Source organism: Ambystoma mexicanum, chromosome 1q, assembly GCF_040938575.1.
Source record: "Ambystoma mexicanum isolate Mex_15411 chromosome 1q, UKY_AmexF1_1, whole genome shotgun sequence".
Lineage (NCBI taxonomy): Eukaryota > Metazoa > Chordata > Amphibia > Caudata > Ambystomatidae > Ambystoma > Ambystoma mexicanum.
The window spans coordinates 1,529,799,044-1,529,818,250 of NC_090922.1; the positions used below are offsets into that span (position 1 = coordinate 1,529,799,044).

Below are 19,207 nucleotides of genomic sequence, written 5' to 3' on the forward strand. Positions count from 1 at the left end.
TGATCGTGACTACATTTGGTACAAAATGAGACATGGATACCATTCTATTCTGATTATTTGTATATATCATTTTTAAAAACGGTTTGTGAGTTAAGTTAGTATAGTTGTCTTTGATGATTTGTTTTTTGTTTGTTGATTCTGTAATTTTGTGCATTGTTTCTGTATTTTTACACTGTTTTCAGCATTTTTGGATTTGTAATCTGGATTTTATTGTAATGAATTGTCCTAGTTTTTGCATTTTGCTAAGATTTTATATGTTTGTTCTTAACGCTTGATTTTGTAAAGGTTTATAATAAACCATAAACAAATAAACAAAACAAAAAAGAAAAAACGTATATTTGGGCAGATGGGGCCCGTCACTTTCGAAGTGACGGGCCACAACCGCCACTCAAAATAAGTGAATTCTTTTAAAACCTACCTTCCGTGGTGCGGGGCCCCAGCCACCAGCCCCACAGAAGGTCAGGTTTTCAAAGAAAAAAGTAAAAAACATACGTTTGGGCACAATCCACGGGCTCTGTCGCCCGCAACAGACTCATCCAACTCAATCTGGTCACAGAAATTGGCCTGGGCCTGCTACTGACTGCAGTCAGCAGCACACTGCACACAGGTCACACAGACAGAAGTCCGGGCGCGGTCGGGCTCCTGGTGGGGTCCTGACTCCTGGTGGGCAGTCAGGACGCCACCAGGGGACCGTGCCACCGCCCGGGCCCGACTTGGGCCTTCCTTGCCTGATCACTTGACTGTGACACCGCACACAACAACAAGTGACTTACCTGCTTTGCCGGCTGGGACTTGGTCTCATGTCGGGGCCTCAGGGTGGGGGGGGGCGGGTGCGCACCCTGGCACCTGCACAAATGAAAAAGAAGGCAGAGGGGGCCCCAGGAAGCAACTAGGCCACACCAGGCAGTGCAGCAGGGCAGGCTCTCTCTCACAAGTCAGGACCGACGATGCCACACCTCGACACCTTCACTTCACAGTAACTTGTGAAATGGAGGTGGCGCCGCGCTGCCTCCTGTGGCAACAACAACACGTCACCATGTAATTTCACTGGCTCAGAAGAACAGCCAATGAAAACTGCACATTCTGTGTTACTATACAGAATGTATCAAATACTGCATAGTAACAACAGAATGGTAGTTTTCATTGGCTGTTTGTTCATTGCTATTGCTGGCCCCTCCCAGGCTCAGCCAGCCATGGCCTGCAACCTGCAAGCACGAGAGAGATCGAGATCAGAATGACAAATCCCAATGATTTATAATCGAAGCAAAGCGAAATGGAAGAACAAACAAAGCAATGGCACTTGCACTGGCCCCGCATGAGTTCCGGTGCCCAAAAAAGAGTGCCGGTGTTGGGCACCGGCAACCACCCCCACAAATCAAGCACTGATTGTACCGGTTTTTTAAATATTTTGTAATATTGCTTTTGGCGAAGGGCGCTTTATAAATTCAATAAATGAAATGAAATCTCCAGAGTTCCCGGTATGGCAGCCCACCTGTGGCGGCAGTCTGCCTCTTCATGGGATGACACAGCATCCTCCCTGCCTTCCTCTCTGCACTCCATCATGTGCACCTCCTTTAGGTGTAAGAAGGCTCCTGTGGTGTCTGGTAAGCGGCTGGCCCCCGTATGCCGGAAGGCCTTGGGGCAGCAGGCTGGTGTGCTGGAGAAGTCCAGGCGGTCCAGGATGCTGGTGCTGTCCTCTTGGTCTTCTCCAGGGCGAGAGTCGTCTTCTTCTTGGGAGGTGGAGCCTCGAGGAGCCCAAAGGGAAGTATATGCACAGGAAGGCACTGGCTGTGGTCCTTTTAAAGGTGGCAGTCATCACCGGTTGCATCTGCGGCATCTGGGACCCAACTTTCTCCTCAGCGGTTTAAACATATGATTATGGTGGGACTGTCTTTTCTTCCAGAGATTAAGGAGGAGGTGATGAAGGACTGGTGGGAGTCAGAGATGGTGGCGGTTTCTCAAGCTCTATCCCTTGCCGGCGGAAGAGTGGGCTGTGCGTGATCAGGTGGACAAGGAGGATTCTGAATTGAAAAGGTCATACACTGAAGCACACATGGTATTTCAGGAAGCTACATATGTCTCCTACACAGCAGGAACAACACTGGGTGCCTTTCTGAAGTTGGCGCATCTCGTGGAAGCAGGGGCTGACTGTGCTGCGCTGCTACAGGCTATGCAGTCGCATGTGGAACTGCTCTGGGATCTGGTCAAGTAGTAGCAGTGAACCTGGGGGCTGTGGTGTCGGTCTGCCGAACATGCACCTCCTGGATTGGCTTTCTGATGGGCATCAGAAGGCGTTGGCCCTGAAGATTCCTTTTGAAGGGAAGATGCTGTTTGTTGACACCATGGAGGACTGGGTGCATTGTGCATTTAAGTCTGGCAAGCATGCCGACAGGGTCCACAGGTGCTCTGATGCTAAACCACAGTTGGGGCATCTGGAGGTCGTTTGAAGTTTCAAGGTCACACCATGTCCAAGGGTGGATATCGGAAGCCCTCCGGTGGCAGTCGTTTGAAGTTGCTGCACAAGTCTGGCAACCCTTTGCTCTGGCACCATCGCAGAAGTCTTGATGCCAGGTGTGTGGGAGCCCAGCTTATCTGGTTCTGGCCTGCATGGGTTAACATGTCGTCAGATGTCTTGGTAAGCACGATCCTTCGGTGGGGTTACGAGAATGAGTTTACCTCTCCTCCGCCGTGCTCAGAGGCATTGGCACTACTGTACTCAGGAAGGCGGTGAATGCTTTGGCCATGACACACCGAATTCTGAACTTGTGGATGAAAGGGACACTCCTGGATGTTCCCCAGAAGGCGAGGGTTCGAGGTTTCTACTCCGTCATCTTTGCGGTGTCCAAACCAAATGACAAGTTCAGGCTGGTCATGGACCGCAAGAGACTGAATACGTTCGTGCAGACCCTGCATTTCATGATGGAGAGACTGCAAATGGCAATCCCATTGATCAAGGAGATGAACTTCCTGGCGTCCCTGGATCTCCAGGAGACAGAACTTTCACATGCCCATTTGGAGATCTCAACATAAATGTCTGGAGTTTCTGTACATGGGCAGGTATTTTTAATTCATGGCTCAAGACTGCTGCCAGAGTCTTTATGAAGGTGCTAGGCCCAGTGCTGGCGCTCCTTCACACCAGGGGGATACAGGTGTTCCTTACCTGGATGACTTGCTGCTGAAGGCTCGCTCATTCCATGGCTGTAGGGGACAGGTGTGCTCTGTGAGAATCCTGAGTGTATCCTCACACCTACTCCCCCTGGATCTTCTGCGCAGGTTGCCAGGGAAATAACATCGCTTTTGGATCCTGGGGGTGGAGAAGTGAGGGAGGATCACTTGGGTGGAGGGTCCTTGGGTATTGGGGAGAGGATATCCGCAGGTGAGACATGGTATCCCCCTTTTCTTTGAGAACCAACCTCCCCACCCCCGGCCTTTATGGGCTATTACAAACAATTTCCCCTCATTCGACCCACTATAGTACTGGGACGAGGAAGAGGCAAGTAGGAGTAGTAAACACTAGTAAGTCATTTCACCACTCTAGTACTGGGACGAGGAAGAGGCAACTAGGAGTAGTGAACACTAGTAAGTTATTTCACCACTATAGCACTGGGACAAGGAAGAGGCAACTAGGAGCAGTGAACACTAGTAAGTCATTTTACCACTATAGTACTGGGATGAGGAAGAGGCAACTAGGAGTAGTGAACACTAGTAAGTCATTTCACCACTCTAGTACTGAGAAGAGGAAGAGGCCTGCCCAGTGTTGTAAAGGTCAGGCATGCCCCAAATTCTACACTAATTACGACCAGGCAATTACGATTGTCAACTGTCAAGTGGCTGCAGGTGTATAAAATGTGGAACAATCAGCACGAGGAAGATGAGCAGCAGGAGCAGCCGGAGAGAAGCCAGGTCAATCGTTGCAGGGCTGTAGGGAGAATCCTGCATACCAGGAGGCAGCCGAAGTGGGTCCTGCAGAAGGGACAGGACTCCGGCAGACGACCCCAAGAAGCTGTGGAGCAAAGGAGAGTGAGAAGCCCGCAGCTGTGGGAGCTTCCTTTGTTGGAGGTTTGCAGTCGAGCTGCGGACACAGAATAAAGGAACAGTCACTGACGGCATCTGCTGAGAGAAAGCAGAGCGGCCGGCAACAGACAGAGAGAAAGCAAAGTGCAAGTAGGGCTCGCGGTCAAAGGAAAGTGTTTAGGCAGAGCAGATGCCGAAAACACAGCTGCCAGGAGAAGACGCCAAGAACCGGTGAGTGGGAAAGGTAAGAGCACTCAAAATGGAGCGCTCCTGGGGCTGCGGGAAAGGCAAAATAGTTGCTGGACAATGTAAAATGCAAGAAGCAGATTCAAAGGTCATGGTTATCAAATACCGAACTAAATGAAGGCTTTTGTCAAAGCTATGACATGATGATAAGTTTGTTTGAAAGTTATGCACCGCCTATTGAAAGCAAAGCACAAGCCACATGAAATGCAATGGAAATCAAGTATGAAAGATTGCGGGAAAGCATGACCGCAAGGTGGTGAAAGTACAAAAAACACCATGAAGTGAACTATATGCGAAAGCACATTGTGGCAAGGCCAAGAGACTGTCTACAAAAGCCAAGTGAGTGTGAACCATCACACAGGTACAGATACAAAAGAACCTGTGTGGGCGAGAGGGCATAGGGTTCCTGGTTGCGTGACCTGTAACGAGTGGTCTGTGCGGTCCGACAAATGCTCCTAGACCAGGGGAACCCCAATTGTGAAAGCCATGGAGGTTGCTGAGGTGAAACAGGAGCAAGCACTCCGATTGAAATCTTAAAAAACCAGAAGGAGTATAAAGTTTGTCTGGAGCTGGTTGTGAACATTGAAAGAGTGAGAATAAATACTAGTCGACGAGCTGAACTTGGGAAAGGGAATCCCAAGACTTTGTGGAACTGTTTTGAACTTGGGGAAGGGAACCTTGAGACTTTGTAACCTGTCTTGAACTTGGGAAATGGGAGCTGAAAAGTAAAACAGGAGCTGGACGAAGTTCAGACTTTATTTGGAACACTATTTTATGCCAATGTGGCCGGTATACATGCAGGATTCTTATTCCCTTGTCGCTAGTGTTATGGGGTCTGTTAAGGCCGGACCCCAATCGCATGTACACAAGAAATACACACCAGAGACTCAGGTGGCTGGTTGGAACTGGTGCACATGGAGCCGTGCGCTGTCTTTTATTAACCTGTGTCACATGGTCACCCATGTGACACCACCACATAACACAGCACAAGCCCAATGCAGGGCAGCCAACCAAAACCACTGCCATCTTAGGCACAAACACGCAGTTTCTGAAGATGATATGCCATAATGTCGCCCTCATTTGGGCGCCCCCGCAGTCACTGTGACTTTGGGGGCGCACAAAATACAGACTCCCATTACTGCCTCCAAACAGAGCGAGGATTGTGGGGGTGTCCACCGCTCTCCTTGGGGGGAGTAACGGGAGTCAGGGGTAGTGGGGGTGTCCCCCGCTTTCCATTCTGGTAAGCGGGAGACAAAAATGTAAAAAAAAAAGAAAAGAAAAAAAAAGCACATGCAGCGTCAGCTCCGACCCGCGCAATTGTAGGAACCGACGTTGCAGGAATAGCAGAAAGTCTGCGGCGCTCACAGGTAAGGGTATGTGGGGTGGGGGAGGTGGGTAAAGTGATCTATTTGATCAATGCACCGCAGTTGGTGCTGACATTTTCGTCGGCGCAGTTACGGGTGGTGCAGTGATCCCAGATTGGTTTCTGAATCTGGTATCTGTGAGGCACATGTGCTTCTTTTCCTGTAGAATGCACCCTTTCCTACTGCCCTTCATATCAATATGACTTGCTAACCTTTCACATAGGTCAAGCTTGCGTAAGCTTGTTTTAATGTCTTCTTTTTTCAATGTTTATTCTAACTGAATAGATTTGGGGTCCTGAAGAAGCACCAGCAAAGGTGTGAACGTGCTTAGAATTGCCTATGCCAAATGTTATTCTTTGATTAAAAATGACCCGCTTATTCATGAGTTGAAGGGATGATTGGTGGAGAATCGACTAATAATTACATCATTGAATAATCTGCACAAAAAGAGCAACTCTAAACACCCATTTAAAAATGATAAAGACAATTATATGATGCATCAAACTGCTCATTGCATGATATTTTTGCAATGAGGGTTTCACAGTGACCCAGGAGTGGGATTTCTGGCATAATAAATTGACTCCTGTGTTAGTACAAAAGCCGTAATTCATAACAGTGAGTCTCCAGTGTGAGAAACCTGAAGGTGTCCCCCTAATCAGTTCCCAGGGGTCTGTCATCCAGGTGGCCAGGACACGGCCAATTGCACTGTGAAAGTACGACAAACTGTTGATAGCAGAAGGGGGAAAACCAGCAATAGAGGAGTCGGGCACCACAAGGGTGCTCACTCGGGAAACTCTGGGCAATTACCCTATTGATTTAAACTACTATAACCAGAAGGCCTTGGGAAAGGGGAGAGAGGGGTCAAAGTGGTCATATGGGTGTATAGTCAAATCCTCTGTACAGTCGAAAGTCTTTGACCGACAGAAGATTATGAAGTTAAGGGAAGTGAATCCTGCACTGTAAGAGTTGATGTGATCGAAAAAGTTGGCAAGAGTGAACCCGAAGGAGGGATGCCAATGAACAGGGGGCAAGGTCTAAAGTCCCAATATACAGGGTGGTGACAAGAGTGAACCCGGCAGAGGGATGTCCACAGTGAACGGTTTAAAAAACATTAAGATTTGTGAATGTCACAGAGGAAGTTGTGTTAAAAGCCAAGAAGGATCGGAGCCCGGAAGAGGGGGATCCAGAGGTGAAAAGGCATCACCCAATGAGCAAGCAGAAAGGAACTTTTGTTTATTATTTTTGAATCACATCGGGTCCTCAGAGGCAAGAGACTTTTTGTAGAAAAGAAACTTCACCACCGAAGGCTCCGATTGCAGAACTGTTGGCTCGTGCTGGGAAAGCCCAAGCGTGTGCTGTGCTCCAGAATCCTACCTTGTCCTGTGCTCAAAACGTGGGGGAGGGAGACCCCCAGCTACTGCATCCTGACTTATTATTTGTGAACACTTCATTACATTCTTTTGAACATTATCCCATACTTTTTTGGTATTTAGCGTTATTGGCAATCGTTTTTTTTTTTTAGTGTAGGCCCTTTTTACTTGATAAGACCCCACTAGGCACTAGGACTGCTTTATTTTCATTCCATGGTCCACGCTTGCTCCCATCTTAGATTTAGGTTTAGATTAGGCGTTTTTCTCACCCTTTTATACAGTTTAATAAACACCCTTGAAGTGTGATTCTTGTGTCGGTCTTTACGGTTGCCACCATGAGTTCCTTACACCAGGCATTTCTTCTTTTCCCTCGTGGTTCATCAACTCCTTTTTTCTCTAGTGAGTTCCCATCCAAGGTCTAAATGGTGATGTACGTGTGCTTATGGCAGTCTCCAAGACTCCGGGCCACGGTGCCGCACAGGCGCCCTCTAGTCAGGTCACCTTGTTTGACTCCTTGTGCAGCCCTGTCGGCGGTAGAAGCTGTTTGTGTTCTTGAAGGAAGTTGCAGGTTGCTACCATTTCTGTGAACAGGAAAGAAAGGCTTGCTCCCTCAAGGCCCCCGTTAAAATGAAGACGTGGGTTTAGAAGACCAGCAAAACTCTACAACGGGGCTGTGCTTACCCGGTAAGCATGGACACAAGTGTGTGTGTTGTGGCCTGAAAGAATACGCTGGGTCACTGTGACGTTGATATCTTTATTAACCTCCACTAACACAGCTACACAGCACAGCTTCCTCGGTGTGCCACAGCATGTAAAGACACCATGTATATATATGCCAAGTAAGTGTCCAGGAGCATGGTGTCCTTATGCTTCATCTCTTTCTGTGGTGGATGCTTGCCAGGAGGAGCGCCGGAGTCGGGGTGCTCAACCTGCATCCCTACGCTGTGAAAATGACAGCAGCCAGTTGCCACGCATGCAAATCAGTCCAGTCTTGCGAGAGCTGGCGGCACGAGTACTGGCGAAACTTGGTCACCACATACCTCCTTTTGTTGAGCAGCTTGGTACTACCCCGTAAGGAAGACCGCAAATCTTGCAGGTCTTTTCCTCCCGCGTTGAGACTGGTTCTCTCTGCTCTCCCCATCTTTGGCATCATCTCCAAGTCCTCGCATGGTTCAGTTTGCACCTCGCTTGGTCTCCAATGCCTCTCTTCCTGATCTCTCGGGATCTCCGGAGTCTCACTCCATGCCTGCGGCGTGTTGTCCATGTTCAATGTATCCAGGCCCCTCATTTAAGCCAGTCTCTCTCTCGCTTTGTGTCCTTGTTCATGATCTTCCTGTTCATGGGACTCTTTGGCGTTCCTCTCAAACAAGGCCACTCTCTCCATGTTCCATCTCCTCCCATCTTGGGCATACACACGGTTTGGCCCTCTTTGTAGTACTCTGAGGGGCCTGGAACTTGTCACAGGATCCTTATGTGGCAACTCTATTTTGACCAAGTCACCCTCTTGGACGTCATTCTTTTGGAGAGCTCTACTTTTATCACTCCGGTCTTTCATCTGCGCCTTACTTTTCCTCATCCTCCACACTACATCCTCCATATCTACAGTGACGTCTTCTCTCACTCTTGACAGCCAGGGTGGCAACAGTGTAGACACTGCTCTTCTCCCCCTCAACATGCGAAGCCGGAAGACATTCATGGCCCTGTTGGGCATCAAGCCATGGGCAGCTACGGCCTATTTGACTGTTCTGTACAGGTCCATGCCGGCCACCGTGGGCAGTTGCAATGCCCCCTTAATGAACCTATTGGTCCTCTCCACCTGCCCATCGGCCTGGGGATGATAAAGTGACATCCAGAAATGCCTTTGATTGTTCTTGGAGCCATCTGTACTCCGTGCCTTTTTCAGTAACTCCCTCATGGGCGCTGTTGTCTCAGAAAAGTTGGGAACCAACTTTGTATAATATTCAAAGCGCCCCTATACTCCTGGGTCCGGAGGGCTATAGAAATAAAACAAACAAACAAACAAACAAACAATAACAAACATTCCACCAGGCCTAAAATCGACCTCAGTTCCTCTTTGGTGGCCGGCGCTGGGGTCTTCACTATGGCCTGCAACAAGTTCCTTTTGGGCCGATCCCTTCTCTGGAAATCGAGTAGCCCAGGAACTCCATTTCTTTTGCCTTGATCACGCACCTGCCAAAGTGCAACCTCACCCCAACTTCTCGCAGTTTGGGCAGAACTCTAAAGCTTGCCTTTCGTCCCCCAAGTCTGAACCACTGACCTTCTACAGCGATATCTGCCGGAGTCCCCCCCACCCCACAAAGATTCTTTTTCTAAGAAGCCGTTCGCCCGTTGCATACTGCTGTTTAATTGGATATACGCGATTATTTCGTACACGAAAATGTCGAATTCGATAATGACAAATTTGAAATGCCCCTTAGGAAATAATCACGCACATCAGCCACCGGCCTCCACCCCAGCGTACCTCTGCGGCCGACTTGCCTGCTGCTCCTCTGCACGGCCCTCTGCCTGCGACGTGAGGTCGGCCTCCTCATTGAGAGGAGGAACTTCTGCCGCAGGGTGCTTTTTAAAAAAAACTTTGTTTGTTCCCCGCGAGGGACACCCCCACCAACCCCGGATTTCCATTATTGTTGAGTAAGGAGAGTGGGGGGCACCCTCTGAACCCCCGCTCCCCTTACTCGACATTTTCGGTTTCGATTTATTTTTCGGGGTTTCCTTTTACTCGATTTTTCGATGGGTACCGCTTAATTTCATTTAAAAAGCCTCCCTAAAGGGTGTGTTTTCCTAAATCTATGGAGCGGACAGTGCTTGGTTGTGTGCTGATATGTTAGGCTGTACCTTGTCTCCTCCCAGACCCCCTCCATATATTACAGCCTGGCCTGCTCTTCTGTGCCCAGCCCCCTGGGAGGGGTCAGCCAATATACAGAGAAGCCAGTGCCAGCTGGGCATGCGGTTACTCTTCCTGACCCCTGACCCATGACCATAGGGTCTAGTAGAATCACACCACACACACAAGTGAGCTGCCACACTTACCATCCACGATGTCCTCCATTTTGTCGTGCCAAGACATCGGCTTCCCAGCCACCACCTCAACTATGTGGAAAGAAAAGGAACATGGTCAGGCGAATCCAGCAAGGGGTTAAAAACAGGACATCTGGGAGTCTGCAATAGTAAAAATGAGTGAGGAAAAGAGAGAGAGAGCAAGAAGGAGGAGAAAGGAGGACACATAGAGACAGAGAGGATGAGTGGGAGAGAAGAGAGAGAGAAAGAAAGAAAGAAGAGAAGAGAGAAGAGAGAGAGAGACTCGGTGGGAGAGAGAAGTAGAGAGGGAGAGACATAAAGGGAGAGAAAGGGGGCGTAGGGGGAGTGAGGGAGTGAGCGAGAGAGACAGGGAGAGAAAGAAGGGTTGAGAAAAGAGAGAGACAGAGAGAGAGGGATAGAGACAGAGAAAGAGAGAGGAGAGAGAGAGAGAATGAGAGAGAGAGAGAGAAAGAAAGAGTGTGAGAGAGAGAAAATCGAGTATTTTTCTGCCCCAAAGTCAAATAAATGCAAGCTCGAGCCTGGCCTAGCTAGCTCCAAAGGGCCAGACCTGGCTTCAGCGCTTTAGGTGAGAATGTTTTGAACCACTGTCTGTGAAGAGGTTCTGAGCTGGAAACAGAGAGTGGTGACTACTCATAACCACTGTCATTGCTGTGGGCAACCAGCGGATCATCGCTTCTCAGCCTGGATGCCACCACAGGGGGTGCACATGACATGGGCGTGTCCACTTTCATAATACTGGGGGCGTGTGGGGGCGTTCTGAGATTTTCCCATCGCGCTGTGCGCAGGGAGTAGGGAAGCAACCCTTTATGATATGTACTTTGTAATGAGATAATAACCTCGTCTTACTATGACAGCTGTGCCTGCACATCTGTCACTGTGATGCCCTGCAATTAAAGATGTTATCAATTCCTTTTAAAACCACCTGCCCAGAGTCATGCATGGAACTCCCCAGCCCCTCGCCCACAGCTTTCCTAGGAACTCCCCACCCCCCTCGCCCACCCTACACCCACAGCTTTCCTAGGAACTCCTCGGTCCCCTCGCCCACCCTACACCCACAGCTTTCCTAGGAACTCCCCACCCCCTTGCCCACCCTACACCCACAGCTTTCCTAGGAACTCCCAGCCCCTCGCCCACCCTACACCCACAGCGATCCTAGGAACTCCCCACCCCCCTCGCCCACCCTACACCCACAGCGATCCTAGGAACTCCCCACCCCCTTGCCCACCCTACACCCTCAGCTTTCCTAGGAACTCCTCAGCCCCTCGCCCACCCTATACCCTCAGCTTTCCTAGGAACTCCTCAGCCCCTCGCCCACCCTACACCTACAGCTTTCCTAGGAACTCCTCAGTCCCCTCGCCCACCCTACACCCACAGCTTTCCTGGGAACTCCCCAGCCCCTCGCCCACAGCTTTCCTAGGAACTCCCCAGCCCCTCGCCCACCCAACACCCTCAGCTTTCCTGGGAACTCCTCAGTCCCCTCGCCCACCCTACACCCACAGCTTTCCTAGGAACTCCTCAGCCCCTCGCCCACCCTACACCCTCAGCTTTCCTGGGAACTCCCCAGCCCCTCGCCCACAGCTTTCCTAGGAACTCCTCAGCCCCTCGCCCACCCTACACCCATAGCTTTCCTAGGAACTCCTCAGTCCCCTCGCCCACCGTACACCCTCAGCTTTCCTAGGAACTCCTCAGTCCCCTTGCCCACCGTACACCCTCAGCTTTCCTAGGAACTCCTCAGTCCCCTCGCCCACCCTACACCCACAGCTTTCCTGGGAACTCCCCAGCCCCTCGCCCACAGCTTTCCTAGGAACTCCCCAGCCCCTCGCCCACCCTACACCCTCAGCTTTCCTGGGAACTCCTCAGTCCCCTCGCCCACCCTACACCCACAGCTTTCCTGGGAACTCCTCAGCCCCTCGCCCACCCTACACCCACAGCTTTCCTAGGAACTCCTCAGTCCCCTCGCCCACCCTACACCCTCAGCTTTCCTGGGAACTCCCCAGCCCCTCGCCTACAGCTTTCCTAGGAACTCCTCAGCCCCTCGCCCACCCTACACCCTCAGCTTTCCTGGGAACTCCCCAGCCCCTCGCCCACAGCTTTCCTAGGAACTCCCCAGCCCCTCGCCCACCCTACACCCTCATCTTTCCTGGGAACTCCTCAGTCCCCTCGCCCACCCTACACCCACAGCTTTCCTGGGAACTCCTCAGCCCCTCGCCCACCCTACACCCACAGCTTTCCTAGGAACTCCTCAGTCCCCTCGCCCACCCTACACCCTCAGCTTTCCTGGGAACTCCCCAGCCCCTCGCCCACAGCTTTCCTAGGAACTCCTCAGCCCCTCGCCCACGCTACACCCTCAGCTTTCCTGGGAACTCCCCAGCCCCTCGCCCACAGCTTTCCTAGGAACTCCTCAGCCCCTCGCCCACCCTACACCCTCAGCTTTCCTGGGAACTCCCCAGCCCCTCGCCCACAGCTTTCCTAGGAACTCCTCAGCCCCTCGCCCACCCTACACCCACACCTATCCTAGGAACTCCTCAGTCCCCTCGCCCACCCTACACCCACAGCTTTCCTAGGAAATCCTCAGTCCCCTCGCCCACCCTACACGCTCAGCTTTCCTAGGATCTCCTCAGCCCCCTCGCCCACCCTACACCCTCAGCTTTCCTGGGAACTCCCCAGCCCCTCGCCCACAGCTTTCCTAGGAACTCCTCAGCCCCTCGCCCACCCTACACCCACAGCTATCCTAGGAACTCCTCAGCCCCTCGCCCACCCTACACCCACACCTATCCTAGGAACTCCTCAGTCCCCTCGCCCACCCTACACCCTCAGCTTTCCTGGGAACTCCCCAGCCCCTCGCCCACAGCTTTCCTAGGAACTCCTCAGCCCCTCGCCCACCCTACACCCACAGCTATCCTAGGAACTCCTCAGTCCCCTCGCCCACCCTACACCCACAGCTTTCCTAGGAAATCCTCAGTCCCCTCGCCAACCCTACACCCTTAGCTTTCCTAGGATCTCCTCAGCCCCCTCGCCCACCCTACACCCTCAGCTTTCCTGGGAACTCCCCAGCCCCTCGCCCACAGCTTTCCTAGGAACTCCTCAGCCCCTCGCCCACCCTACACCCACAGCTATCCTAGGAACTCCTCAGTCCCCTCGCCCACCCTACACCCACAGCTTTCCTAGGAACTCCTCAGTCCCTTCGTCCACCCTACACCCACAGCTATCCTAGGAACTCCCCAGCCCCTCGCCCACCCTACACCCACAGCTTTCCTACTTACTCCCCAGCCCCTCGCCCACAGCTTTCCTAGGAACTCCTCAGCCCCTCGCCCACAGCTTTCCTAGGAACTCCTCAGCCCCTCGCCCACAGCTTTCCTAGGAACTCCTCAGTCCCTTCGCCCACCCTACACCCTCAGCTTTCTTGGGAACTCCCCAGCCCCTCGCCCACCCTACACCCTCAGCTTTCCTGGGAACTCCTCAGCCCCTCGCCCACCCTACATCCACAGCTTTCCTAGTTACTCCCCAGCCCCTCGCCCACAGCTTTCCTAGGAACTCCTCAGCCCCTCGCCCACCCTACACCCACAGCTTTACTAGGAACTCCTCAGTCCCCTCGCCCACCCTACACCCTCAGCTTTCCTGGGAACTCCCAGCCCCTTGCCCACCCTACACCCTCAGCTTTCCTAGGAACTCCCCAGCCCCTCGTACACCCTACACCCTCAGCTTTCCTGGGAACTCCCCAGCCCTTCGCCCACAGCTTTCCTAGGAACTCCACAGCCCCTCGCCCACCCTACACCCACAGCTTTCCTAGGAACTCCTCAGTCCCCTCGCCCACCCTACACCCACAGCTTTCCTAGGAACTCCTCAGCCCCCTCGCCCACCCTACACCCTCATCTTTCCTGGGAACTCCCCAGCCCCTCGCCCACAGCTTTCCTAGGAACTCCCCAGCCCCTCGCCCACCCTACACCCACAGCTTTCCTAGGAAATCCTCAGTCCCCTCGCCCACCCTACACCCACAGCTTTCCTAGGAACTCCTCAGTCCCCTCGCCCACAGCTTTCTTAGGAACCCCTCAGCCCCCTCGCCCACCCTACACCATCAGCTTTCCTGGGAACTCCCCAGCACCTCGCCCACAGCTTTCCTAGGAACTCCTCAGTCCCCTCGCCCACCCTACACCCTCAGCTTTCCTGGGAACTCCCCAGCCCCTCGCCCACAGCTTTCCTCGGAACTCCTCAGCCCCTCGCCCACCCTACACCCACAGCTTTCCTAGGAACTCTTCAGCCCCCTCGCCCACCCTACACCATCAGCTTTCCTGGGAACTCCCCAGCCCCTCGGCCAAAGCTTTCCTGGGAACTCCCCAGCCCCTCGCCCACAGCTTTCCTAGGAACTCCTCAGCCCCTCGGCCACCCTACACCCACAGCTTTCCTAGGAACTCCTCGGTCCCCTCGCCCACCCAACACCCTCAGCTTTCCTAGGAACTCCTCAGCTCCCTCGCCCACCCTACACCCTCAGCTTTCCTGGGAACTCCCCAGCCCCTCGCCCACAGCTTTCCTAGGAACTCCTCAGCCCCTCGCCCACCCTACACCCACAGCTTTCCTAGGAACTCCTCAGTCCCCTCGCCCACCCTACACCCTCAGCTTTCCTAGGAACTCCTCAGCCCCCTCGCCCACCCTACACCCTCAGTTTTCGTGGGAACTCACCAGCCCCTCGCCCACAGCTTTCCTAGGAACTCCTCAGCCCCTCGCCCACCCTACACCCTCAGCTTTCCTAGGAACTCCCAGCCCCTCATACACCGTACACCCACAGCTTTCCTAGTAACTCCTCAGTCCCCTCGCCCACCCTAAACCCACAGCTTTCCTAGGAACTCCTCAGCCCCCTCGCCCACCCTACACCCTCATCATTCCTGGGAACTCCTCAGCCCCTCGCCCACCCTACACCCACAGCTTTCCTGGGAACTCCCCAACCCCTCGCCCACAGCTTTCCTAGGAACTCCTCAGCCCCTCACCCATCCTACACCCACAGCTTTCCTAGGAACTCCTCAGTCCCTTCGCCCACCCTACACCCACAGCTTTCCTAGGAACTCCTCAGCCCCCTCGCCCACCCTACACCCTCAGCTTTCCTGGCAACTCCCCAGCCCCTCACCAACAGCTTTCCTAGGAACTCCCCAGCCCCTCGCCCACCCTACACCCACAGCTTTCCTAAGAACTCCTCATCCCCCTCGCCCACCCTACACCCTCAGCTTTCCTGGGAACTCCCCAGCCCCTCGCCCACAGAATCCTAGGAACTCCTCAGCCCCTCGCCTACCCTACACCCACAGCTTTCCTAGGAACTCCTCAGTCCCTTCGCCCACCCTACACCCTCAGCTTTCTTGGGAACTCCCCAGCCCCTCGCCCACCCTACACCCACAGCTTTCCTAGGAACTCCTCAGTCCCCTCGCCCACCCTACACCCACAGCTTTCCTAGGAACTCCTCAGTCCCCTCGCCCACAGCTTTCTTAGGAACTCCTCAGCCCCCTCGCCCACCCTACACCATCAGCTTTCCTTGGAACTCCCCAGCACCTCGCCCACAGCTTTCCTAGGAACTCCTCAGTCCCCTCGCCCACCGTACACCCTCAGCTTTCCTGGGAACTCCCCAGCCCCTCACCCACAGCTTTCCTAGGAACTCTTCAGCCCCCTCGCCCACCCTACACCCTCAGCTTTCCTGGGAACTCCCCAGCCCCTCGCCCACAGCTTTCCTGGGAACTCCCCAGCCCCTCGCCCACAGCTTTCCTAGGAACTCCTCAGCCCCTCGCCCACCCTACACCCACAGCTTTCCTAGGAACTCCTCGGTCCCCTCGCCCACCCAACACCATCAGCTTTCCTAGGAACTCCTCAGCCCCCTCGCCCACCCTACACCCTCAGCTTTCCTGGGAACTCCCCAGCCCCTCGCCCACAGCTTTCCTAGGAACTCCTCAGCCCCTCGCCCACCCTACACCCACAGCTTTCCTAGGAACTCCTCAGTCCCCTCGCCCACCCTACACCCTCAGCTTTCCTAGGAACTCCTCAGCCCCCTCGCCCACCCTACACCCTCAGTTTTCGTGGGAACTCACCAGCCCCTCGCCCACAGCTTTCCTAGGAACTCCTCAGTCCCTCGCCCACCCTACACCCTCAGCTATCCTAGGAACTCCCCAGCCCCTCGTTCACCCTACACCTACAGCTTTCCTAGGAACTCCTCAGTCCCCTCGCCCACCCTACACCCACAGCTTTCCTAGGAACTCCTCAGCCCCCTCGCCCACCCTACACCCTCATCATTCCTGGGAACTCCTCAGTCCACTCGCCCACCCTACACCCACAGCTTTCCTAGGAACGCCTCAGTCCCCTCGCCCACAGCTTTCCTAGGAACTCCTCAGTCCCTTCGCCCACCCTACACCCTCAGCTTTCTTGGGAACTCCCCAGCCCCTCGCCCACCCTACACCCTCAGCTTTCCTGGGAACTCCTCAGCCCCTCGCCCACCATACACCCACAGCTTTCCTAGTTACTCCCCAGCCCCTCGACCACAGCTTTCCTAGGAACTCCTCAGCCCCTCGCCCACCCTACACCCACAGCTTTCCTATGAACTCCTCAGTCCCCTCACCCACCCTACACCCTAAGCTTTCCTTGGAACTCCCAGCCCCTCGCCCACCCTACACCCTCAGCTTTCCTAGGAACTCCCCAGCCCCTCGTACACCCTACACCCTCAGCTTTCCTGGGAACTCCCCAGCCCCTCGCCCACAGCTTTCCTAGGAACTCCTCAGCCCCTCGCCCACCCTACACCCACAGCTTTCCTAGGAACTCCTCGGTCCCCTCGCCCACCCTACACCCTCAGCTTTCCTAGGAACTCCTCAGCCCCCTCGCCCACCCTACACCCTCAGCTTTCGTGGGAACTCACCAGCCCCTCGCCCACAGCTTTCCTAGGAACTCCTCAGCCCCTCGCCCACCCTACACCCACAGCTTTCCTATGAACTCCTCAGTCCCCTCGCCCACCCTACACCCTCATCTCTCCTGGGAACTCCCCAGCCGGTCGCCCACAGCTTTCCTAGGAACTCCCCAGCCCCTCGCCCACCCTACACCCACAGCTTTCCTAGGAACTCCTCAGCCCCCTCGCCCACCCTACACCCTCAGCTTTCCTAGGAAATCCTCAGTCCCCTCGCCCACCCTACACCCACAGCTTTCCTAGGAACTCCTCAGTCCCCTCGCCCACCCTACACCCACAGCTTTCCTGGGAACTCCCCAGCCCCTCGCCCACAGCTTTCCTGGGAACTCCCCAGCCCCTCGCCCACAGCTTTCCTAGGAACTCCTCAGCCCCTCGCCCACCCTACACCCACAGCTTTCCTAGGAACTCCTCGGTCCCCTCGCCCACCCAACACCATCAGCTTTCCTAGGAACTCCTCAGCCCCCTCGCCCACCCTACAACCTCAGCTTTCCTGGGAACTCCCCAGCCCCTCGCCCACAGCTTTCCTAGGAACTCCTCAGCCCCTCGCCCACCCTACACCCACAGCTTTCCTAGGAACTCCTCAGTCCCCTCGCCCACCCTACACCCTCAGCTTTCCTAGGAACTCCTCAGCCCCCTCGCCCACCCTACACCCTCAGTTTTCGTGGGAACTCACCAGCCCCTCGCCCACAGCTTTCCTAGGAACTCCTCAGTCCCTCGCCCACCCTACACCCTCAGCTATCCTAGGAACTCCCCAGCCCCTCGTTCACCCTACACCTACAGCTTTCCTAGGAACTCCTCAGTCCCCTCGCCCACCCTACACCCACAGCTTTCCTAGGAACTCCTCAGCCCCCTCGCCCACCCTACACCCTCATCATTCCTGGGAACTCCTCAGTCCACTCGCCCACCCTACACCCACAGCTTTCCTAGGAACGCCTCAGTCCCCTCGCCCACAGCTTTCTTAGGAACTCCTCATCCCCCTCGCCCACCCTACACCCTCAGCTTTCCTGGGAACTCCCCATCCCCTTGCCCACAGCTTTCCTAGGAACTCCTCAGCCCCTCACCCATCCTACACCCACAGCTTTCCTAGGAACTCCTCAGTACCCTCGCCCACCCTACATCCACAGCTTTCCTAGGAACTCCTCAGCCCCCTCGGCCACCCTACACCCTCAGCTTTCCTGGGAACTCCACAGCCCCTCGCCCACAGCTTTCCTAGGAACTCCCCAGCCCCTCGCCCACCCTACACCCACAGCTTTCCTAAGAACTCCTCAGTCCCCTCGCCCACCCTACACCCTCAGCTTTCCTGGGAACTCCCCAGCCCCTCGCCCACAGCTTTCCTAGGAACTCCTCAGCCCCTCGCCCACAGCTTTCCTAGGAACTCCTCAGTCCCTTCGCCCACCCTACACACTCAGCTTTCTTGCGAACTCCCCAGCCCCTCGCCCACCCTACACCCTCAGCTTTCCTGGGAACTCCTCAGCCCCTCGCCCACCCTACACCCACAGCTTTCCTAGTTACTCCCCAGCCCCTCGCCCACAGCTTTCCTAGGAACTCCTCAGCCCCTCGCCCACCCTACACCCACAGCTTTCCTAGGAACTCCTCAGTCCCCTCGCCCACCCTACACCCTAAGCTTTCCTGGGAACTCCCAGCCCCTCGCCCACCCTACACCCTCAGCTTTCCTAGGAACTCCCCAGCCCCTCGTACACCCTACACCCTCAGCTTTCCTGGGAACTCCCCAGCCCCTCGCCCACAGCTTTCCTAGGAACTCCTCAGCCCCTCGCCCACCCTACACCCACAGCTTTCCTAGGACTTCCTCGGTCCCCTCGCCCACCCTACACCCTCAGCTTTCCTAGGAACTCCTCAGCCCCCTCACCCACCCTACACCCTCGGTTTTCGTGGGAACTCACCAGCCCCTCGCCCACAGCTTTCCTAGGAACTCCTCAGCCCCTCGCCCACCTACACCCACAGCTTTCCTAGGAACTCCTCAGTCCCCTCGCCCACCCTACACCCACAGCTTTCCTAGGAACTCCTCAGTCCCCTCGCCCACAGCTTTCTTAGGAACTCCTCAGCCCCCTCGCCCACCCTAGACCATCAGCTTTCCTGGGAACTCCCCAGCCCCTCGCCCACAGCTTTCCTAGGAACTCCTCAGCCCCTCGCCCACCCTACACCCACAGCTTTCCTAGGAATTCCTCAGCCCCCTCGCCCACCGTACACCCTCAGCTTTCCTGGGA

At 54.7% G+C, this 19,207-nt stretch overlaps 1 protein-coding gene across 2 annotated transcripts in view; it reads right to left on the minus strand.

The window, feature by feature from the left end:
* The window catches only part of CFAP144 (cilia and flagella associated protein 144), an 88,644-nt gene that overhangs the window by 19,960 nt on the left and 49,477 nt on the right, over positions 1 to 19,207 (minus strand). For both annotated transcript variants that reach the window (XM_069642454.1, XM_069642455.1), the window contains exon 2: positions 10,046 to 10,105. In XM_069642454.1, the coding sequence (XP_069498555.1) occupies positions 10,046 to 10,105 (60 nt within the window). The remainder of the gene's footprint in view (positions 1 to 10,045; positions 10,106 to 19,207) is intronic.